General features: G+C 40.2%; 1 protein-coding gene across 1 annotated transcript in view; it reads right to left on the bottom strand.

Moving 5' to 3' along the window:
- The window catches only part of WDR64 (WD repeat domain 64), a gene marked incomplete at both ends in the record, with an annotated part of 60,212 nt that extends 37,298 nt beyond the window's left edge, over positions 1 to 22,914 (bottom strand). Inside the window, 10 exons of the mRNA XM_081312614.1 lie at positions 2,975 to 3,114; positions 3,881 to 3,960; positions 4,406 to 4,540; positions 5,384 to 5,601; positions 8,069 to 8,179; positions 9,187 to 9,216; positions 9,781 to 9,884; positions 18,882 to 18,984; positions 21,877 to 22,007; positions 22,764 to 22,914. Of these exons, the coding sequence (XP_081168740.1) occupies positions 2,975 to 3,114; positions 3,881 to 3,960; positions 4,406 to 4,540; positions 5,384 to 5,601; positions 8,069 to 8,179; positions 9,187 to 9,216; positions 9,781 to 9,884; positions 18,882 to 18,984; positions 21,877 to 22,007; positions 22,764 to 22,914 (1,203 nt within the window). The remainder of the gene's footprint in view (positions 1 to 2,974; positions 3,115 to 3,880; positions 3,961 to 4,405; positions 4,541 to 5,383; positions 5,602 to 8,068; positions 8,180 to 9,186; positions 9,217 to 9,780; positions 9,885 to 18,881; positions 18,985 to 21,876; positions 22,008 to 22,763) is intronic.
- Between the last annotated feature and the right edge of the window lie 322 nt (positions 22,915 to 23,236).

Raw genomic sequence — 23,236 nt, 5'->3', positions numbered from 1 at the left:
AACAATGTTAAATCAAAGTTAGTAACTTATTGCTTTTTAAATCACTTTAAGCTATATTTCTGTAAATTGAAACAAAGTAAAACAAGACTATGATATTCTTTGTTTTTCTAAATGGAAAGCTATCATCGTTTTAAATTAAGACCTTAAGGCCCAGCATTCAATATCATCTGTAAACACAAACTGTAGTTAGTAGGGTCTACTAAAAGTAGGGTCTACAGTAGCCTTCAATGGAATTCTCTCTGAAGTATAATGTATATAGTATTATCAAGTCAGACTTTTGACTCAGTTCTTTTGAAATTAAGGAGAGGAGGTCTTTGGGGCAGCATTTGGCACACTATTATAGACAGTGCTTTTTTTGTAAAAGAAAAAGGTGCTGGAACTCACACATGTCATACAACCCGCCTTGCCTACCCTACAAGGTTCCATCCAAAAAAGGTGCCGGAACTCCGTTCTGAGCGTTCTATGAGAAAAAAAGCCCTGATTATAGACAGCAGGAATAGCACCTAGCCAGTCTTGGCTTACCTTGAAAAAGTTAAGCATAGCCTGATTTGAAGATTTTGTCTTTATTTTCTATTATTGAATGACAGACTGATTCCAAAGGCCTTACTATTCCATAAAGTAGTACTTTGTTCTGTAGCATGTTAGTATATTTCCATAGAAAAATATTTGACAAAGGCAATTTTTCTACCTTCTACTTGGTTTTCTGCCCTCACTTTGGGATAAAGGTTTCAAGTGTCAGTTTTCAAATATGAACAATTTTAACCAAGGTTGCTGCGAGCACTGCTGGGAAACAGTGCTAGATGCACAGTGCCAGACTCTCTGTCTAACTGCATCTATGCATGATTGTGTGAATTCAGATACAAGGATAGTTGGGAGGTTCCAGTAGATTTGTATGGAACATTTGGTGGTGACTATAGTAAACTGCCCTACGAAGCTTCTGCAGTATTCACAGCAACAAAAGCCACTCTTTTAGTTCTGAAAAATACAGAATTTGCCCTGGGGCCCTATCAGAATCTGCAAAGAGAATCCACTATATATATGCTACCGTAGGTGAGTGCATCGGGGTTAAATGCAGTGCATGACATATAAGGCAAGGAAGTGCTTTTTACTTACAAAAGCCACACTCAAAGAAGTATCATAAAATACATTAGTATATAGCTAAGTGATCATCATCATTTTTTTTTAAAAAATCCCATTTATATCCCACCCTTCTCTGAAGACTCAGGGCAGCTTACAATTTAAAGCACAAATCAATGTGCTTAGCAATAGCCTTCATTCTATGTATATGCCTGCTTATTAGGGCTTTTGCCCCCCCCAAGCGGCATTATTACAAAGTCAGCTTATTGCCCCCAACAATCTGGGTCCTCATTTTACCTACCTTGGAAGGATGGAAGGCTGAGTCAACCTTGAGCCTGGTGAGATGCGAACCTGCACTAATTGCAGGCAGCTGGTGTTACTTAAGGAGGCATTAGCCCACTGCTCCACCAAGGCTATTTTATGTGAGGTTATAAACAACGAGTGAGAGTCAGTTTGGTACAGTGGTTAAGGCACCAGGCTAGAAACCAGAAATCCATGAGTTCTACTCCTGCCTTAGATACAAAGTCAGCTGGGTGATCCTGGGCCAGTCACTCCCTCTCAGTCCTAGGAAGTAGGCAATGGTAAACCACTTCTGGAAAAAGCCTTGCCAAGAAAACTGCAGGGACTTGTCCAGATAGTCTCTGAGAATTGGACATGATTGAATGGAAGAAAAAAGTACTGCCTATTTCTGTCAAATGATCTAGATTTATTTATTTATAACTGAATCATTTTAAGTCTTTTGACATAGCAATCCCTTTGCATATTAACTTAGACATAAGTGCCAATGTCTTTAAGATTTTTCTTAGGCAGCGGAGGGATTCAAAAGAAAGCATGAGCTCCTGGCTCAGGGGAACTAGTGAGATGTGGAAAAAGAAAATCACATTATTATTTAAGTCCTACAACTACGTGGTTTTGCTAAGGGCAAAACATGTTCATTATTTGCTCCAATAATTTCTGAAACCATTATACCAAATGTTCTCAATAAAATATAGTCCAGATTGCCACTAAAGCAGGAAGAGACAATGTAAGACCCTACAGATATAGCTTAGTTACCAGTCCAAGCTTCTCTGATAATTGGTTATTCTGACTTGATGTTGGGAATTAGTGTACAAAAATACATAGAGTGCCTGTGCTAAAAATGAAGAGGTTGAATCTAAACATACTTAAGCTGACAGCCATTGATATCTTATAAGCTTGGATATGGAGTGTAAAATAAGTATAGCAAATGTTTTTTCCCCCAGAAAGAACACTGAAATGAAAATAACCCAGGACAGCAACTATTTAAAAATAAAAATAGAATTTTTAACCTTATGCATATTTTAATCATAATTTCCATAGTTTGTACATTTGCTCAGCCTGGTAACCAAAGGTCTTTTTAGAGTTAACCTTTTTTAAAATATTCAGGATTTCCCCTTGCCAAATGCAATAATTTAATAAATGCAAGGACTCCTGATTTCAACACTGAGCTACAAATATTCTCCTTTATTGGAGGAAGGATTATTAGGTTTGTTCGTGATCTTGAGTTATTTCTAAAAAATAATAAAGATGCAATTAAAAAAATCTAAAAACCATGTTTTAGATATCTTAGAAAACTTCGTTATATCTGTTAAACATTTTGATAAAAGAGGAATTTTTCTTAGATTTGAGACATTGGTAGCATCCTCTTAATATTATCAGCATCTTGTCTTTTAGTTTAAAATTATGATCCATAGAAATAAATGATGCTGTACAGACAAATACATAATATGTACTTTGATGAACAGGAAAATGGAATTATACTGCATTTATTTCAGATCTGGAACCTATAAACAGAAAATAGTATTTAACAATTCATAACAGAAAAAAGTCACTTTTGGCAGAGAATATGGTTTTCATTAAGTCAAAGGTAATACCATACCTTTGCAGTAGAAAGACTGATAATGTGTTGATCCTTTTCATTGGTGACAATCTCTGTGATACTAAATAAATGTCCCATCAATTTCCCCACTGGCTTGGTGTTGATGTTTGGATGCCATAAACGAAGAATCTTATCTTCTCCTGGAATTAAATGGATCATTTATTTTCTTATTTTATTTATAGAAAGCAGTATTTCCCAGCTTGCTGCCCTCCAGATGTGGAAGGCTTCAATCCTAAATTCCCAATCCACATGTCTGAAGATCAATAAATATGAAAACATCAGACTAGATCAGCCAGAAAGACCTAGAAGTAGAATTAGGCCAGCCAGGAAGAAAAAACGATGTTTGAATAATTCCTGAGTAATATATATATATTGATTTGTTCATAAGAATGACCAAGCCAATTATGAAATGAGTATTTGTTTATATATACTGTATTGAACCAATATGTAACTATTTTCAGATGTAATTAGAAAGTCAGAAAAGATTTTCAATTGCTGTGATCAGTTTGAGTTAGCCATCTTTGTGTTGCTATAACAGAGTGTTCTAAAATAAGGACACTCTGGTGAGTTGTTTTACAAAATACATTGTACCAAAAAAAATGTTTTGTGTTTCTGTTCCTCAAACTTGAAGGGTTGGTTAGTTTGGGGTGTTTTTTCCCCTCTCAAGTTCTAGAAAAATATTTTTAATCTACCATAGCAGTTTGTAACCCACCTTGATGATGTTCTGGAAATCTTTAAACATTTAGCTCTTCCCCCAGGCCTTAAGATAGAGTGCTTTAGAAGCCTTGTACAGATTTTGATTCTCTCACAAATAGGAAGAATTAACTGTGCTACGTGAATATTTTGCAGAAGCAAAAAGCATTCAAGATAATTACAAAGGCTTTTAGATTAATGCAGTTTACTTACCTCCTGTAACCATGATATTGGCTTTTATACAATACGTGAAAGCATTAACTCCCCTCAGTACCGAAAATTCCCTGACAGGTCTGTAATTGTAACAAGACATTTGATCATGCAAACACCTAAGTATGAGTGGTTTTTGCATAAATATATAGTTATATGATGGTAGTCCTGGGAAACTGATTTCAGAATCTAAGTCTATAGAAGACTTTGTGCTAGGACTCAAATTTCTATCACAGATGCATCTGACAAAATCACTTGCATAATTTTTCAAATGAAAAGTCACTGAAGGCAACAGCTTTCAATATTACCAGACAATGTAAGCAACATTAAAGTGAGTAGAAAGGAAGTAATCCATGGATGTTTTTATTTTTAAAAACATATTCTAGGAAGCAGATCAGAACCAATTGTAAACACTACTTTGTTCAGTTATATGAACAATCTCTGCTGGGTTTTGGATAATTAAAATTTATATTTTCAATAGTCACACAGTTTAAGCTGGATGCCATATAAAAACACAAACAAACTTACAAATTGTCTTCAAGTCTTTTCAGGTCATCCAAAACCAATGAATGAATGCTATCCAATGAACAGGATCCAAAACAGTTCAAAGCTGGAATGTATTTTACTTTTATAACCCAGTCATCATGCAGTTTACGTTTAATGCTGGAGGTGATAAGACAAAACATTAATTTAAAAGGCACATCTGTCTTCAACAATGAAGGGACACAGGGCAGAAAACATCCTGCAACCAAGGAGGCCCCACACACATTTGCACTACTCAAGTGACCGAGGACACAGGTAAACCTCCAAATGGCCTCAACGACTCTCTAAAAGAATGCAAATGACCAGCTGTCTGCAAGCAATATAAATCTTTCCTTTTCCCACCATCCAGTCAGAGCTGAAGAAGCTTCTTGGATGAGAAGTGAAATGTCTTCAAAGAAAATCAAGAAAGTCCAGTTGCCACCTGAAAAAGCACCTTTGGGGCATTGCCTCAATGTCATAAAAGCAACATTCTTAATTTCCAGTTGTTTGAGATAAATAATAAAAAAGATAGCCTCTTCCTGTCTGTCTTCTGAGCTTCCCAGATGTGCTGAACCTTTGGTCTGATCTAGAATGACTCTTATATTCTACACTTTATTTATTTTAGGGGGGAAAAACCCTCACATCAATTACAAGAGTTGGAATACTTAACTGTGATGGCTAAAAGTACCACAATATCAAATTTAGGTTATGATGTTGACTCCTTACAGGAAAAAATAAGAAAACTGAAAACCACAAGGAAGAAGAATAGAATATTCTTAGAAATAGCATTGCTGGCTAGTTGAAACCCTCACTATAAGCACTTTAAAATTTAATATTTGAAGTAGAAAATACATCCTGAAAATTATTTCTCCATACAGCATGCACTAGACATACAGTAATTGCTTTCTTTCACAACATCCTTTTAAACATTATAATTTTTAAATTAAAAATTTCAAAAATGAGATTCAGCGATTATGGGCTTACCTCTTGAATTTCTTAGAATCTATTATCAGCATGCGCAGCTTCTTTTTAGATTTAGTTTGTTTTAGACCAAAGTCATCACTGGTAAGTGTAAACAAAGTTACATATCCACCATCATCTCCCAGCAAGATGTCATCCTTCACTAGAAGTTCTGATGGGTGAGGAATGGCAGAAACAGAGAGGAGGCAATGTTCCATAGGTTTTATTACACAGCAGTTATCCTACAAAAATAAGCAATTGTTCCATTATATGCTTTTGCATTTATCTTATTAGTTCACTGAAAACTGTAATTGGTTTCAGAACTTGATACAATGCTCTTGGCTCACTTTCAATTTACTTTGTTCCATAATCATATCTTCATCGGTGTTCGTTATTTTTTTTCCCTATGAACTGTGAACATTGTACAGTTCTCTAAAGGGAGCTCTTATACCTGAAAATGCTTACAAATTTGGGGAGAAACATCAGTTAATATAGAACTGATATAAATTTCAAATATACACTTGGAATGTACAAGTTTATTTAATAAAGCTACAAGTTTAACAGAAATATATGACTTGCTAATCCTGCCTGTGATAGCGGGACAATATTTTTTTTCTGGCTTTTTCCCTATGGATTAAAAAAAACCCTATTTGCTCTTTTGCCTTTAAAAATATTTTACACATTTTCCTCTAACTATAGAACTTTACTGCTATCTGTGTGCAACTTTTAGTAGTCCATCTTTGTTTAGAAATAGGTTATGTAGACTTTTATAAAGAAAAGATAAATACTAGTGAATGTTGTGTGATAGTAATGTTTGTCCTGCTGCTAGTGGGAAGAGAATGCTTCAATCTGCTTCTAGCAAAATTTTCTAATAAAATTATTTTAAATCTATAATGGTAAACTGTATTCTGTATATTAAGACTACTCCAATATACTCTATAGATCAGACATGTCAAACACAAGGCCCGGGGGCCAGATCCGGCCCGCGAAGTGGTTTCATGCGGCCCGCAAAGCCATCCTGGAAACAGTGAAGGAACGGCCCCCACTGCCTTGGCCCTGGCCCAGAGACCCTCCTCCTGCCAGAGACCCTCAGATCTGTCCCACTCCTGCCCAGGCCCCCATAGGCACCCTTGATGCGAACAATGTAGAGCTGGCCATGCCCACCCAGTAGGCCATACGCACTCTAGCCACGCCCACCCAGTAGGCCACGCCCACCCAGGCCACACCCACCCGGCCCCCTGAGGGCAACCGCAATGCTTATGCGGCCCTCAATGAAATTGAGTTTGACACCCCTGCTATAGATCAATAATGGGACTTGATAAGCAGTAGGTTCCTGCAAATTGTATCCACTAATTCCTTTGATAAAACATTTTCTTTCTTTTATTAATGAATTTTCTCACCTAATTTTTCATTATAAGTAACAGCCCTAGAAATCATACTGTGGTTTCAATTGACAACTGGAACATAATAATTAAAACAGTACTTGGACTGAAAAGGTAACAACTAAGGAATTTTTAAAAATGCAGGATTTAAAAGCAGCTACTTTAAAAAGATAAGCCTGGTGTAAAATAATCAGTATACTTTGTTTCAGTCAAGCGCATGGTAAATGTATTTTGAACCAATTATAGTTTTTGAGCTATAGCAGCACATATGGGGTACACCATAATAGTCAAAAGGTGAGTGGGATATGAGGTCAATTCTAGTGTGAGCTGATAAGGCAGAAGATGCAATAAATTCTTTAGGTCCAAAAAAATATCCTAGTGTCCAAGCTTAAGTTTGTTCAGGAATGTGTATAATGCAAGTGCCATAAACAATAAACAACTACAACAAACAACAAACAACTTGGTGGAGCAGTGGGCTAATGCCTCCTTAGGTAACACCAGCTGCCTGCAATTAGTGCAGGTTCGCATCCCACCAGGCTCAAGGTTGACTCAGCCTTCCATCCTTCCGAGGTAGGTAAAATGAGGACCCAGATTGTTGGAGGCAATTAAGCTGACTTTGTAATAATGCCGCTTGGGTGTGTGTGTGTGAAAGCCCTAATAAGCAGGCATATACATAGAATGAAGGCTACTGCTAAGCTTGTAAGCCGCCCTGAGTCTTCGGAGAAGGGCGGGATATAAATGGAATTAAAATAAAAAAAATATTTAGAGCAGTAATAGTAACATACATAATATGATCACATCACAACATTACTGAATCTACACAAAGGAGGCTTTAGGGGATGGCATATCATATCTTGGCTCAAAAGCTAAACAAGGTTAGACTTGATTGGTATTTAAATTGAAGATCTCCAGGGAATCCCAGGTTTATAGGTAAGAGTGAAATAAAACAAAATCTTCAAAAAAAAAAAGGAAAGTCACTGCTATCTTGCTACCAAGCAGTTCAGTTTGACTTGAAGACAATTTTATTGTTACACATAATGGGAAATGGGGAAAATCTCAACTCTGGGGACCATTTTCAATATCAACACTGTCCTGTATGCAATATATACAATTCCCCCTTATAATGAATTAAGGTACTCTGTGCATGCCAAAGGGTTACAATATCAATCTCTATCAATGTTTCTTTGTCAGCTTGAAAGTTGACAGGTACACCATACGATGATACCTTTGAATGAATTTGTATTTGCATGTGTTGATTTCTTATTACTAGCAGTTGCTGAAAACATATGTTCTTATGTTTACTACATACCCATCCCTAAGTTCATACCAGGGCACTCCCTTGTGTTTTATAATCCCATAAGATGATAGTTCTTTCTGTCACGCCAACAACACGCTTCAGTTGACCAAGATAGTCACATCCGGTGATCCAGGAACTGTCCTGATGAAAAAGAAATATTGGCAAAATCAGTCTCTCTGATTACTGAGCTTCCCCGGCAACAGCCTTACTTAAAACTGATTTTCAAAGAACTTTCAAATTTTAATTTATATATAAGAAGAAAGAATTGGCTGCAGCAAATGGTCCCATTCCAATGTCAAGCAGACCTGGAAATGTGGTAAAATAAATAAATCCCTATTGATTATTGTTTATTGTTTAAAGAACCATTTTAAATGTTTATTTGGAAACTTCAATAAGATAGGAATATGGTAAGCAGGGTGTGAACCAAAGCTTCCTATTGTAGGAACATGTTATCCCATTTTGTTTCCAAACACCATCTGAAGTCCTTATTTTGTTAATATTTAAATCAGCTTTCATCAAATTAGTTATTTTGTCCATACATCTCCAATCTTTTTGAAACAGTGGATATACCTTGCATCTTTAGAACTTGTTATGGGCACTCTCACAAAATGGCTGCCATGAAAAGTGTAACCCAAAACAGCCTTATACTCAATGGCAAACTCGCCCAGTATGTTTTTCCTCAGAATACCATGAGTTATTATGCTTCAGAGAGATATTTGTTTTGAGCATGCTTGCTTATGATACTTTTGAAAATAAAATAACCTAATAAACAAGATTAGCCTGGCAACTTGATGGCCACCAAATAATGTATTGGTGGGGTACTGTTATCCTTGAGGACTAGGTTGGGATTAAGTCTTGTAATCCTTGGGTAAAAGTGATATAAAATATCACCAATAGTCACAAATCAGAAAAATGAGATATGTTCAATTTGACTTTTATGACTTCCATCATTTTTTTCTGGAAGGTAACTGGATTTTAGAATGGATAATTTAAAGATAGTATACGCAGTAACTTATATGAAAAGGACATAATTTATCTGGAAAGGTACATTTATATAGGAAATTTAAAAAGTTTTATTACCGTTGTACATTTTAATGAATTAAATGGCTTCCTTAGCTGAACCAAATGTGAGAGAAATGCACACTTACTGGGATGCTGGTGCTTGCTAGTATTCGCATCTGGAAAACAAGACACAGTCAGAAAAATGTAGAAAGGAGACAATATCCGCAAAGGAGGAGTATGTAACAAAGGCTTAACAATTTTTTCTCTGTTGCAAAATATCATCAAAAGATAAAAAGTAACCAGGAAGAGGATCATTTGGAATCCCAGTTTCAGAATGTCTTCAAACAGGTATTTTGACAGGCAGTGCTGAGGTTTTGTTTGGGGGAGTTTTGGGGGCATATCCTCTAATTTTCCTAATGTTTTGAACACTTACTATTAATTTCTAGAGAAGCTGACATTTTTAAACCTTAAGAACTTTTATTACTACTATGACTGTGAAACTTTTATACTCATGACTGACTTTTTATTTTTATGGCTATCGCTTCTATAAATTTGTGCCAGAATAATATATCAAAGCAAATAATTATCAGTTTCTGAAAATCTGAAATCACATTTCTTTCGTATGAGGTTCAAACTGACTCAAACATAAGGACAGGACAATGCCTTTCACAATTCTTTAAGTGTCTGTCCACATTAGACAGGATTTTAATTCAGTAAAGAAAAAAATATTTCAAAATCACCTGGCCAGAAAAAATAGACAACATTCCCCTCTGAGATGCTGTTACTAAAAAATCAAGTTGAGGTATCTTTACCATGCTTCTTATTACATCACTTCTCTTGACTCCTACAAGAAAGATAAACAAAAGATAATTTAAACTAGGAATTAATACGTATAAAAGCAGGGAGTTAATTAACCTGTAAGTTATTTAGTTAACTGATCTAGAAGCAATGACACATATTTTGATTACATTCAGATAAAAATGAATGAATGAATGAAGCATGCACCTGTATGTGCCTCCTAGCTAATGGAATGTGGTAAAAATACATCCCCTTAAAAAATAATATCTAGGGAAGAGATCCTAATGTGTACAGGATAACATCATTCTGCTTGAGATACAACTAACTCTGTTCCACATGTGCCATATTACCAAAAATGTTCCCCAAATTATCAATATTACATCCTTACTATAACCAGAGGATGCTGCACATTACACAGACATATTTACATAGTAAACCTAATCTACACTTTATATTATTAAAAAGCATGCGATGACAACCTTCACTGACTAGGCCATGATGTCTGGCTGTGTGCTCATCAGGTATTCACTATGTCACATAGAAATTGCAATTTGGAATGGGAGAGGAATAAATTATGAGAAGCAGCAATAAAGCTGTATCTACCATATGTTAGAAAGCATGAATTTGTGTCAAACACAGCCTGTGAGCTAAAATGAACAGGCAAGCCACGGATCACCAGGTCCATGCCTCTGCCAAACTCCCTGAATAAGAAATGAAGCACCCTGGAAACAACAGCCTATCGTTAACCTGGCACCATCCAATGATTGCCATGCTTCTTGACTTGCAGATTTGCCAGACATATCTGTGCAGGCAAAAGAAGGGTAGAAACTGGCTTGCTGATGCCTGATTTACACTGATACAGATAAGAATGAAGGGTTTTCTTTGACTGCATGGATCACAACAAACTGTAGCAAGTTCTTTAAGAGATGGGAGTACCAGAACACCTTATCTGTCTCCTAAGAAACATGTATGCAGGTCAAGAAACAACAATTAGAACTGGACATGGAACAACTGATTGGCTCAAAATAAACTGTACATTGTTCCCCTGTTTATTTAACCTATATGCAAAGTACATGATGCAAAATGCCAGGCTGGATGAATCAGAAGCTGGAATTAAGATTGCCAAGAAAAATATCAACAATCTCAGATATGCAGACGCTGCCACTCTAATGGCAGAAAGTGAAGAGGACTAAAGAGCCTCTTGATGAGAGTAAAAGAAGAGAGTGCAAAAGTAGGCTTGAGAAAAAAACTAAGATCTTGGCATCTGGTCCCATCATATCCTGGAAAATAGAAGGGGAAGAAATGGAAGCAGTGACAGATTTTTTTTCCCTTGGGCTCCAAGATCACTGCAAATGGTTATTGCAGCCATGAAATTAAAAGATGCTTGCTTCTTGGGAGGAAAGTTATGGCAAACCTAGACAACGCATTAGAAACCAGACACATCACCTTGCCGATTGTAGTGTATGCTCTTAAAGCATACACGGAAATGTCAGCCCAGCAGGGGGCTGGACAGCTCCAGGCTATAACCGCTTTTGGCGGGAAAGCCTGAATAGAGCGAGTCGTTGACAGCCCCAGGGCATGGTCAGCTCTGGCGGGAAGCCAGGGTTTAAATCCATTGGCCACCTGCACTGGCAGGAAGCCCAGGTTTAAATCTATTGGTCGCCATTCACCTGGGCAGGTACAAAAAGGCGCCAGGTAACCCCTTTGCTTCATTTCTGACTCAATAAAGAAATACTACCCAGCTCAAGTGTCCGTCTCTCTGTGCAACCACGCGACATTGCACTGGCGACGAAGGTGGGATCCTGCACCAGACAACGCTAGCCGCGGACGGAATCCAATCGGCAGCCCCGGACCAAGACGCAGGACGACCGAGACGGCGGAATGGCACAACTGGGTCAGTATCCCCTTTTCAATAGCAAGCGCCCAGAGGAGTGGGAAGCATTCGTGGGGCAGCTCGAGTGCTACCTGCGGGCAAACGGGGTGAAAGATGACCGGCAGAGAGCGGCTGCGCTACTCTGCAGCTGCGGCACAGAAACGTACCAGCTGGCGGTCGGTCTCTGTGCACCTGACGACATCCACACCATCGGGTACAGCGAGTTGCTGGCAATGCTGACCGAGCACTTCAAGCCCGAGACGTCCGAAATCGCCTGGCGGTATCGCTTCGAGAAACGGGACCAGCGGCCGGGTGAGTCTGCCAAGCAATACATGGCCGTCCTGAGGCAGGCAGCTCGCCTCTGTAACTTTGAAAATATAGAGATCCGGCTGCGTGATCGGATCGTCTGTGGGTTGAGGGACAGGAAGCTACGCCAGAAAATTTTCGCAAAGCAGAAGTTGACCCTGAGGGATGTCCAAGAGGAATTCCTAGCCTGGGACGCAGCCGAGGAGTCCGACACGAGAGAGGGCGGATCCATCCACCAGTTGAGCGGTTGCAGTGACGTGGACGGGGCAGAGTCGGAAGTGGACGCCATCCACTGACAACAGCGACCCGTCACCTCCAACCGAGACAACGTGAGGGAGCCAAGACCAGCCGCGGCGGACCCAAGGTGCCAGGAGTGCAGGTGCGGAGCAAACAGTCCCCGGTCTACCCAACTCCACGGCTACAGCGCGAATCGCCCCCGGTCTACCCAGCATTGCAGTTGCGGGCCCCAGTCTACCCAGCACAGCGGCTGCGGACAACCCCGGTCTACCCAGTGCTCCGGCTACGGTACGAACAGCTCCCGGTCGACCCGTTGTGCCAGCTGCGGAGGACAGCATCCCCAGTCTACCTGCCATTTCAAGTCAGCCAAGTGTCGGGCATGCGGGAAAACCGGGCACATCGTGGCGGTCTGCAAGAGCAAGCAGCGGGATAGCCTGCACGAAGTGGAGGCGGAGTTCCAGTTCGCTACAGGTATCGGGGAGCAGTTGCCGGGACTGACGGCCAGCCACACGGCGGGACGGCCGGACGTTTGTCTAACGGGGGCCTTTGTGGCACTAACCCCAAAAATAAAATTGAGGGTAAAGCTGCAAGGGGTCCCCTGCACGATGGAGCTGGACTCAGGGTCAGCTGTGTCCATCATCTCCGCCGGAACGTTTAAGGAGATTTGCAAGCGGAGCGGACAATGGGTTCCCTTGAGGCCATCCAGACTGACCCTCTCTGGCTTTCAAAATTCACCCATTAACATCCGGGGGGAGGCGTTGGTGAGGGTTCAGTACAAAGGGTTCGAGGGCAAATTAAGTGTATTGGTCGTCGAAGGGCAGCGGACCAGCCTCGTGGGGTTAGGGTGGTTCAACACGCTGGGCATCGGAATCATGGGGATTCACCAGACGCGGAGCTGCCTTTCCCTTGAAGCTGTCTGCAAGGATTTTGCGGACGTGTTCGACGGGCAGCTGGGAAGGTACACAGGTTCCCCAATCTCATTTAAGTTAAACCCCCAGGTGCAATCCATAAGGATGAAGGCTAGGAGGGTTCCATTTGCGCTAAAACATAAGATAGAGCGGGAATTGGATAAGCTGGTAGACCAGGGGGTGCTAACGCCAGTCGATGGAGCGGAATGGGAAACCCCCATCGTAACACCGCTCAAGGCAAACGGCGAAATTAGAATTTGCACTGACTATAAGGGGACAATCAACCGGGCTCTGAGCGCTCATTCATACCCAGTTCCTGCGGTAAACAGCATTCTTGCGTCCCTGCAAGGCGGGTCGGTGTTCGCTAAACTGGATCTTGCCCAAGCTTATCAGCAGCTGCCGGTAGACCCAGAGGCTGCTAAAGCACAAACAATAATCACACACAAAGGGGCGTTCCGGGTAGACCGGTTGCAGTTCGGGGTCAGCGTGGCTCCTGGAATATTCCAGGAGGTGATGGAAAGGACCCTCAAGTGAATACCAGGGGTTTGCCCTTATTTCGACGATGTCCTGATCTCAGCCAGCTCCGAGGACGTTCTGGCAGCCCGATTGAAGGCAGTGCTTGAGAGGTTCAGGGGTGCAGGGTTGAAACTCAAAAGGGAGAAATGCAAGATTGGGGTAACTGAGACAGAGTTCCTGGGGTTCAGGATTGATGCTCAAGGCATCCACCCATCTGCATCCAAAGTCAGGGCAATCAAAGAAGCCCCAACTCCCAAAAACAAATCTGAGTTGCAGGCATTCCTGGGCCTCCTCAATTTTTATCACACATTCCTGCCACACAAGGCAACAATTGCAGAACCCCTACACAGGTTGCTGGACAAGCAATCATCCTGGGACTGGGCTGACAAACACGCCAACGCATTCAAAACACTGAAGAACCTGTTAGCAGGCAATGCCACAGTCACCCATTTCAGGGAGGACCAGCCAATCTGCCTTGCTTGCGATGCATCCCCTTATGGGATTGGGGCAGTTCTCAGCCATTTAAGGGAGGATGGAACTCAGGCCCCCATCGCCTACTACTCCAGGACCCTGTCAGCTGCAGAGCGAAATTATGCCCAGATAGACAAGGAGGCACTGGCAGTGGTTGCAGGAGTAAAGAAATTTCATGACTACCTTTATGGTAGGGAATTTCTAATTTATACGGATCATAAGCCATTATTAGGGTTATTTACAACAGAGAAGCAGACACCACAGATCCTGTCACCCCGGATGTTACGCTGGTCCATATTCCTGTCTGCATACTCATGCAAACTGGTACACAGGCTGGGCAAAGAGATGGGGCACGCCGATGGCCTCAGCAGACTTCCCCTAAGGGATACTGAGCTAGACCCAGCACCGGCTGTCCAAATAGTGGCAATTCAGGAACTGCCAGAATGCCCCCTCAACGCAAGGGACATAGCCACAGAGACCCCCAAGGACAAGGTTCTGAGCAGGGTACAATCATGGGTAAGCAGTGGGTGGCAGGACAAATCACCAGGGCAAGAGTTCATTGCTTACTTCTCCAGAAGGCATGAACTATCCACACACAAGGGATGCCTCTTGTGGGGAAGTAGAGTCATCATCCCCACAAGGCTCAGAGAAAGAGTTCTCCAGTCATTACACAAGGGCCACCCAGGAATAGTAAGAATGAAGGCCCTAGCAAGGAGCTACCTGTGGTGGCCAGGGTTGGACAAGGAGATAGAAGAGCTAATAGCAGGGTGTTACACATGCCAGAGGTCACGGCCAGAACAGCCACATGCACTGGTTCACAAGTGGAAGGAAACACACTCACCATGGTCCAGGGTACACATAGATTATGCAGGCCCATTCCAAGGACACACATTTCTGGTAGCAGTAGACAGCCATTCTAAATGGCTGGAGGTGGTGCCTGTGGGCAACATGACCTCAGCAGGAACCATTCAAGCATTGAGGGGGATGTTTGCTATACATGGTCTGCCTGATGTGATAGTGTCAGATAATGGAACACAATTTACCTCCTCGGATTTCCAGGTGTTCCTGAGGACCTTGGGGATTAGGCACGCCACCTCGGCTCCCTTCCACCCTGCCAGTAATGGGTTGGCAGAACGATTCGTGTGGACAACAAAGGATGCCCTCAAGCGCATAGTACAGAGAAATTGGAAGCAAAGACTGGCCACATTCCTCCTACACCAACATGCAACACCCTGCACTGCCACAGGCAAAAGCCCAGCGGAGCTCAGATGGGGCAGACGCCTCATAACAAAACTGGACAGGCTTCACCCAGACAGGGTAGCAGCAGACGCTGGGACCCCCAACATCAAAACAAGTTTCAACACGGGGGACCCAATCTGGGCCAGGAACTATAGCTCAGGTCACCCATGGGTGCCAGGGGAGATACTAGAGCAAACAGGACCCCTTTCCTACAAAGTGAGGGTGGAGGGGGGACTCCATTGGAAGAGGCACCTGGACCAGCTGAGGAAAAGGGCTCCTGAAAGGGTTGTTGAGGACACACTGGGGACTGAGGAGGAAGAGCCAACACAAACACAAACACAAACACAAACACCCAGGAGGGCTAGCAGAGGGGCACAGTGGCAACCCCACCCCAGACAGGAGACTGTCAGCAAAGGCAGGCAGCCACTGGAACCCAGCAGAACACAAAAACCGGGCACCACAACACACACACACACACCACAATCCACCACAACAATTACAACAAGGAAGAGAGTCTAGTCACAGCACCACACCACTAGGAGAACCAGTCCCAAGAAGATCAAGCAGGCCGCACAAGGCTCCAAGCTACCTCGCGGACTATGTGCGTTCTTAGGGGGATGGAGAGGCAACCAAGGAATAACAATTGTAAATTCTTGTGTATGTAAATCTTTGTGTATAGTGTAAATAAGTGTATATAGTTATGGAGACAGAATGACAGAGGGTAATTCCTCACTATGGGGCAAGGGGTGTAGTGTATGCTCTTAAAGCATACACGGAAATGTCAGCACAGCAGGGGGCTGGACAGCTCCAGGCTATAACTGCTTTTGGCGGGAAAGCCTGAATAGAGCGAGTCATTGACAGCCCCAGGGCATGGTCAGCTCTGGCGGGAAGCCAGGGTTTAAATCCATTGGCCACCTGCACTGGCGGGAAGCCCAGGTTTAAATCTATTGGTCGCCATTCACCTGGGCAGGTATAAAGAGGCACCAGGTACCCCTTTGCTCCAGCTTCATTTCTGACTCAATAAAGAAATACTACCCAGCTCAAGTGTCTGTCTCTCTGTGCAACGCGACATTGCACCGATAAAGATCTGTATAGTCAAAACTATGGTTTTCCCAGTAGTAATGTATGACTGTGATAATTGGACCATAAAGAAGGCTGAGCACCAAAGAACTGATGCTTTCAAATTGTGGTGCTGGAGAAGACTCTTGAGAATCCCTTAGATTGTAAGATCAAATCAGTCAATCCTAAAGAAAATCCATCCTGACTGTTCTTTGAAAGGACAGATACTAAAGCTGGAACTCAAATACTTTGGCCACCTAATGAGAAGAGAGGATTCATTGGAAAAGACCCTGACATTGAGAAAGATTGAAGGCAAAAGGAGAAGGGGACAGCAGAGGATGAGATGGTTAGATAGTATCATCGACACAACCGAACATGAATTTGTGCAGACTCCAGGAGACAATGGGGGACTGGCATGCTATAGTCCATGGGGTCATAAAGAGTTAGACATGACTTAGCAACTGAACAACAACAACAACAAATATGAACCAAAGTAGAAATTCATAGGATTATGAATGCTGCAAGAAGTAGCATGAATGAATGTGATATTGTTAGGTGACATGAATGAATGGGGATGGGTTGAAAAAGAGATTGAGCCATATGGGGTACCAAGAATGAACAATGAGATTGCTTAATGGGTACCTTTTTAGAAAAATGTCTGTTAAGCATAAATCTATTCACATGTATGTATGACAAAGGAAGAAATAAAAAAACATGATTGATTTAATGATAAAAGACTGAATTACTAAAGAATACAAAGGTGATGAGAGACTTTAAATGTGTGATGGATCATTCTTGGTAATATCAAGAAAGGATCTTGTATATAATGCCATGAAAGAAAAGAAAGGTGAAAACAGAAAAATTGCAAGAGGAGAAGGTGCAAGACATTTTCCTACAAACTGAATAGAAGGGCATAAGGAATGATAATGAGGAAGCCTCTTGAAACAAAATAGCAAATATTATTTTAAAAAGTACCACAGTAGAGAAAATGCGTGTGGGAGTTACACTAATGGGAAGCATGAAAAATTATGCTTGGTGGAATAATGTAACAGAAAGAGGTTATGGAATAGATTAGATAATGATTACTGCAAAATATGACAAGAAAAGATATTAAATGCTATGTTGGTAAAAAGATGCAAAGAATGCAGTCAAAACAGCATGGAACAGTAAGGTTAGATGGAGCAGAGCAGATGCAGAACATTTTTTATGGAAATAAACAGTTATTATGGACATGGATGAAAAAGACTAAGCAAAGTGTCTCCAGCACAGTGAATGAATTAAAAAATAAAAAATATGAAATGAATTAGGATGAAATTGAGGCAAGAGAATGCTGCAAGGCGTATTTTAGAGATCTCTGTGGGAATGATAATAGTATGTTGAGCAGTGGAATTAAAACAAATGTTATGTTAGTGTCCAAGAAAAAAACCTGAAATTCAATATGACCCTGCACATATAAATGGTGTAATTGGAAATATGTTAAAATACAAACTTAATTTGCTTATGAAGTGGTTATTTCAGCCATTTATTGAACAAAATTCAAGAAATGCTGTGCATTGACCAGATGACAAAAATGTATGATTACGAGAAAGCAGACTGTTCATTTACAGAAAGTGAACAGATAAAGTGAATAGACTGGGGATATGCAATGTTTTTGCATAAATATGAAATTGAAAGTTCATTGTTGAATGCAATGAGTCCTTCGGGAGAAGGGCGGTATATAAATATAATAAACTTAAACTTAAACTTAATAATTATGTTTGATGTGTGCAAAGCATTTCTGAGATCATTGCAATGCTTAACAAATAAGTCAACCCTGAGCAGGAAAAAACCAAAACAAAATTATATGATGTCCCCTTGGGTGATGAAAGTATAAGGCATACTTGTGGAGATATTATAAATGTGATGGTTAAGGATGTGATAGTTATATACATATGTTAACTGTTGTCCCGATACATACTGTATGTGCATATATGTCACATCAAAACCTATTTTAAGAAAACTCCAAAGTCTACAACTAACCCCATTATTATATTTATATATACTTAATTGGATTAGATAAACATTTAACCAATGCAGTTGCACAAGCTGTTAAGCTTGATTAGTGATAATTTCTTTACTCAGTATGTTGTGCAAACACAGTTCATTGACAAGTTTAAATATTTTGCACAAGCCTCTTCAGTATCCACGTTAAACATATTGTATGAAAATAGCCATCAGTTTTCAAGTATAGGAAACAGAATAAAACTGAGTGTTTCTGATTGGAAAAATGCCAAATAAGACAGTGATGGGAAAGTGTGATTGAAGAAAATATACATTACATAACATATAATAATGTGAAAAGTACGTTTAACCAATGTAACTATACACCATTATTTTGCTTATACAAATAAATGAGGCTGAACTTTTATTAGGGGTGGAACATTGAAAACCAGACCTGCTTTTGCAATCCGCTGCTTTTTGGATACCAGGAAAACCATATTTTCTTCATCAAGCTGGGCAGCAAGAATATCGCCTTCCACCATGTAGTATCCAAATATCTAAATTAAACCCCAAAAATGTATGATATGTAAATTTAAATAATCATGAAAAATAAATATTTGGTTTTGGGTATTGTATGTTGTACAAGAAATAATTGCCAACATGAGGAATGTTTGTGATAGAGTACATGTCTGAAGATCAAGGACAATGAATTCTGACAGTATTTTAAGTACTCAAGTATTTTAATACACTGTCCATTCTAAAGCAGATAATTAGAAAAAAAGTTCATGACATAAATAATAAGCCAGTTTAGATAATGTGTTTCAATATCTATTTCTTTTTATAATTCCTAAGATTTAGATAGATAGATAGATAGATAGATAGATAGATAGATAGATAGATAGATAGATAGATGGATGGATGGATGGATGGATGGATGGATGGATGGATGGATGGATGGATGGACGGACAGACAGACAGACAGAGAGACCGACCTTTATCTTTTTTTTACTGTGGGCACAATGGCACACATTAAAAATGAAATTTAGTTGCTTGCTCTCAAAGTGTAAACATACATAACACACATTTAAAACATACTTTATACAACATATGTACAGACCTATACCCTTAGATATAAGTAGCATATAAATATTAATCACTGTCCATCTTGAATACATAACGGAAGGAGGAAGCTTTAGAGTTCACAAGGTTAATACTGTATGGAACAAAACTGTGACTGAATCTGGATGTTCTGCTTCAGATACCATGAAGCCTCTTCCCAGAGGGTAACTAGGAAAACAGGTCATGAAGAGAATGTGTAGTGTCCCAGACAATCTTGCAGACCCTGCTCGAGCAATGCTTATATGCTATGTCCTGGATGGATGGGAGAGAAGTGCCAATAATCTTTTCAGCCATCCTCACCACTCTCTGCACCGCCTTCCTGCCTGAAGAAGTAATGCTTCCAAACCAGACTGTAATGCAATATGACAGGATGCTCTTGATCGTTCCTTTGCAGAAAGTGGTAAGAACGGGGGAAGGAAGATGTGCTTTATTATATTTTACTATTCACTATCATAGGGCAACCATTATTGAAGCACCATACCTCAAATGGTCTATCTTGCAGAATGTATTCAAATTTCAGAATCCAGGACTACCATGGGACTGAAATTTGATAAGGTTCTGACTGTTTTAGTTCTGCTGCACTGCCATGTTTATGTGATTGTCATTTCCAATGTTTTCTGCCACCTACTGAAAAGTCAATGGGGAAGCTAGTAGGAAGTTGGAAGTCACTCTCGCTTCCACTGCTTTTATAACCTGGCAGTGGACCTTCTGTTTCTCTGTTCAGGTAAGGAAATGTGTCTGAAACAAAAAACCAGTGGGTCACAAGTGGTCTGGTAGTAAATAAAGCCTGGGAAGAGAGATATCATGAACACTGCCTTGACTTATGGATAAAGCACATTGCATTTGTACAGTCCAATAGAAAAGTGAGAAATAAAAACATTGGGGCTTTCATTTAATAACTACTATAACACATTTGCAGGGATGCGGTGGCTCAGTGGGTTAGGACACTGAGCTTGTCGATCAGAAGGTCGGCAGTTTGGCGGGTCGAATCCCGAGTGCCACGTAACAGAGTGAGCGCCTGTTACTTGTCCCAGCTTCTGCCAACCTAGCAATTCGAAAGCACATAAAAATGCAAGTAGAAAAATAGGGACCACTACAGTGGGAAGGTAACAGCGTTCCGTGCGCCTTTGGCGTCTAGTCATGCCGGCCACATGACCACGGAGAGATCGTCGGACAAGTGCTGGCTCTTTGGCTTTGAAACGGAGATGAGCACCGGCTCCTAGAGTTGGAGACGACTAGCACGCATGTGCGGGGGAACCTTTACCTTTATAACACATTTGATATATATTACGTCTAAATGTTATTAATGCATTAATGTTATAAATGCAAGATAGAAAAATGGAAATGTCAGATGCCTGGCGGCCTGTTTTATTTTTAGTACCATCCTCTTCTAGTACCCCTAACTCCCATGGCAACAAAATAATCATAAAATGCGGTATGTATCCTGCTGAAACAATATAGTTGGGCTCATTCTGACATCACTACATTGTTTGGATGACTTCAGCATTGTAGGATAGCATAGGAAATGGCCTGAGTCTCTGTGTATTTGTTTTGCTGGAGGAATAAAAGGAAAATAAGCAAAAGAGGAAATAAACGGGATTAGTTCCAGCTGAGTTTATTTAAGAGTCTTTAAAGTAAAACTCCCTTGATAATTGATTTCAGATGTTTTGCTTGTTTCCTTGGCAGAAACTGACTAGAACAATTTGGAATTCATTTCCGTACAATGATCAAAGGAATGGCTATCTCTTTGCTGAATACGTACATTAAATTGCAAAAGGCATCATTTTTCACATTGGGAGCAGTGAATTTTAACTATAGGGTAGTCTAGATGGACAGGCCATCAAAAGATAGTATTGAGGATTATTAATTTTTTTAGTGCAAAACAGCCTAAAAGCTGTTCCACATTTACTGTAAAATGAAGCAAATCTAAAACACTCAGATTTCAAAGTCTGAAACAGGACAATCTTGCTGTGTGAAAAGCTGTTTTGCATTTGAGATAGGATGTTTCCAATTTGAGAGCCTGGATTCAAAACTTATGCATATCACTAATCAAAACATTTAGAATAAACATTTCCTGTTTCTTTTACTAGGGCAGAGTTTGAGTTTGTTTCTCTTTCTTCCTTTTCTTCTCACTTAGAAAAGTCTTTCCAGGCCATTGTGGCTTTATTCTTCCTCCTTCTCCTTTATTACAGTGAAACCTCTAACTTTTACTATGCTAGACACACCGCTCTCTACCTTGTCCCCCATTCTTTCTGCTTTTCCATATTTTTGCGGATCTGTCAGATATGATATTGTCAAAAAAGTTGAGTTATCAGAAGAAAATAACTTACCTCGCACCATTCTGTCTTCCCATCTGGGTTGTTGCTAATCTTCCTATAGAAGGTTTTAACATCTTGGGCTTTCACATCTGGACCAAAGAGACTCTTTACTGCATCAAAGAATTTGTCATAATCAATTTCTTCTGCAATCAAAACAAAATAATGCACTCACAGAATATAACCACAAAGGTTAACACATCATCTTTTTCTTTTTCTCACCATCAGCATTATTTTGTGTAGAAATCCACTATTAATCTTTAATTTGCCCTGTAAACCGCCCTGAGTCCTTCGGGAAAAGGGCGGTATATAAATCGAAATAAATAAATAAATAAATAAACATACGCTGCTATTAAAAATCTTGGAAATTCTGAAAAAATACAGTAAGATGTTTTTGGCTTTGGAGTGTATAATAAAAAGTTTGCAACACTCTGTAAGAAATGGGTTGGGTCCCCATATATCTCACACAAACAGAAAATTTTAAAAATTCCATTTATTGCTGCTGAAAGGGTTTGGGTTTTTTTTTATACCCCTAATGAATTTGTTATGCTTTAAGATCAGTATTAAACCTCAGGTAATTCTGCAGCAATCCATCATGTCCTATTCCAAAGGATTTATGGCCCTCTGCTCAATTCTGTTATTTTATAAGGGTCTGCATACATACCCATGTCAAGTGCCATACTGTACAGTACTTTATTAGTCATACAGCTGTCCTATTAATGTTCTATTGGCGGGACTCTGGACTTACAACTTAAACACTGTGCTGGATAGTTATATTTTATTTGCCACCATTCACCTGTCTGTAATTGCATTTTGCTTTCTTTGGCCATCCAAAAAGGAGCTAATAAAAAAGTAAATACATATATCAGAGAACAATACATCAAATGGAAGTATTTCCTTACCAGAATCCTTTACAGGCAGGCCTAATCTTTGCTCCCTTTTCTGGGCAACTGTTTTGTCAACCAGTTCCTTAAACAATCGCAAGGATCTTTTAAAGAAGAGTCCATCTGGTAGGTCAAGTGGATCATCTTTATGAATCTTTCTTCTGGACATTACAGCTACTGAGACAGACAAAACACAAAGAAGTTCTTTTGCCAGTCAGTTACACTTACTGCTTTATTTTCTTTCTGTTGTTATTTCTAATAGCAACATTTGTGGAAATGCCCCCTATAGATCTTAGGTATTGCTTTGGTGAATGGAAAATTGTAACTGCAGCAGGTGTGGGGTCAATATGCCATCAAATACCTGATGTCACAACTCCTCCCTCAGTTTGATTGGTCTATTGGCCAATCTAGATCACAAACCACCCTAACTGGCAAGCTGATGGCAATAAGGCAAAGATAAGAAGTAGTAAATTCAAAAGGCAAATTGGCTT

The sequence above is a fragment of the Vipera berus genome (assembly GCF_964194415.1).
Source record: "Vipera berus genome assembly, chromosome: 1".
NCBI lineage: Eukaryota > Metazoa > Chordata > Lepidosauria > Squamata > Viperidae > Vipera > Vipera berus.
Note: the sequence above shows the minus strand (reverse complement) of the source record. Positions and strands in the feature narration are given on the sequence as shown.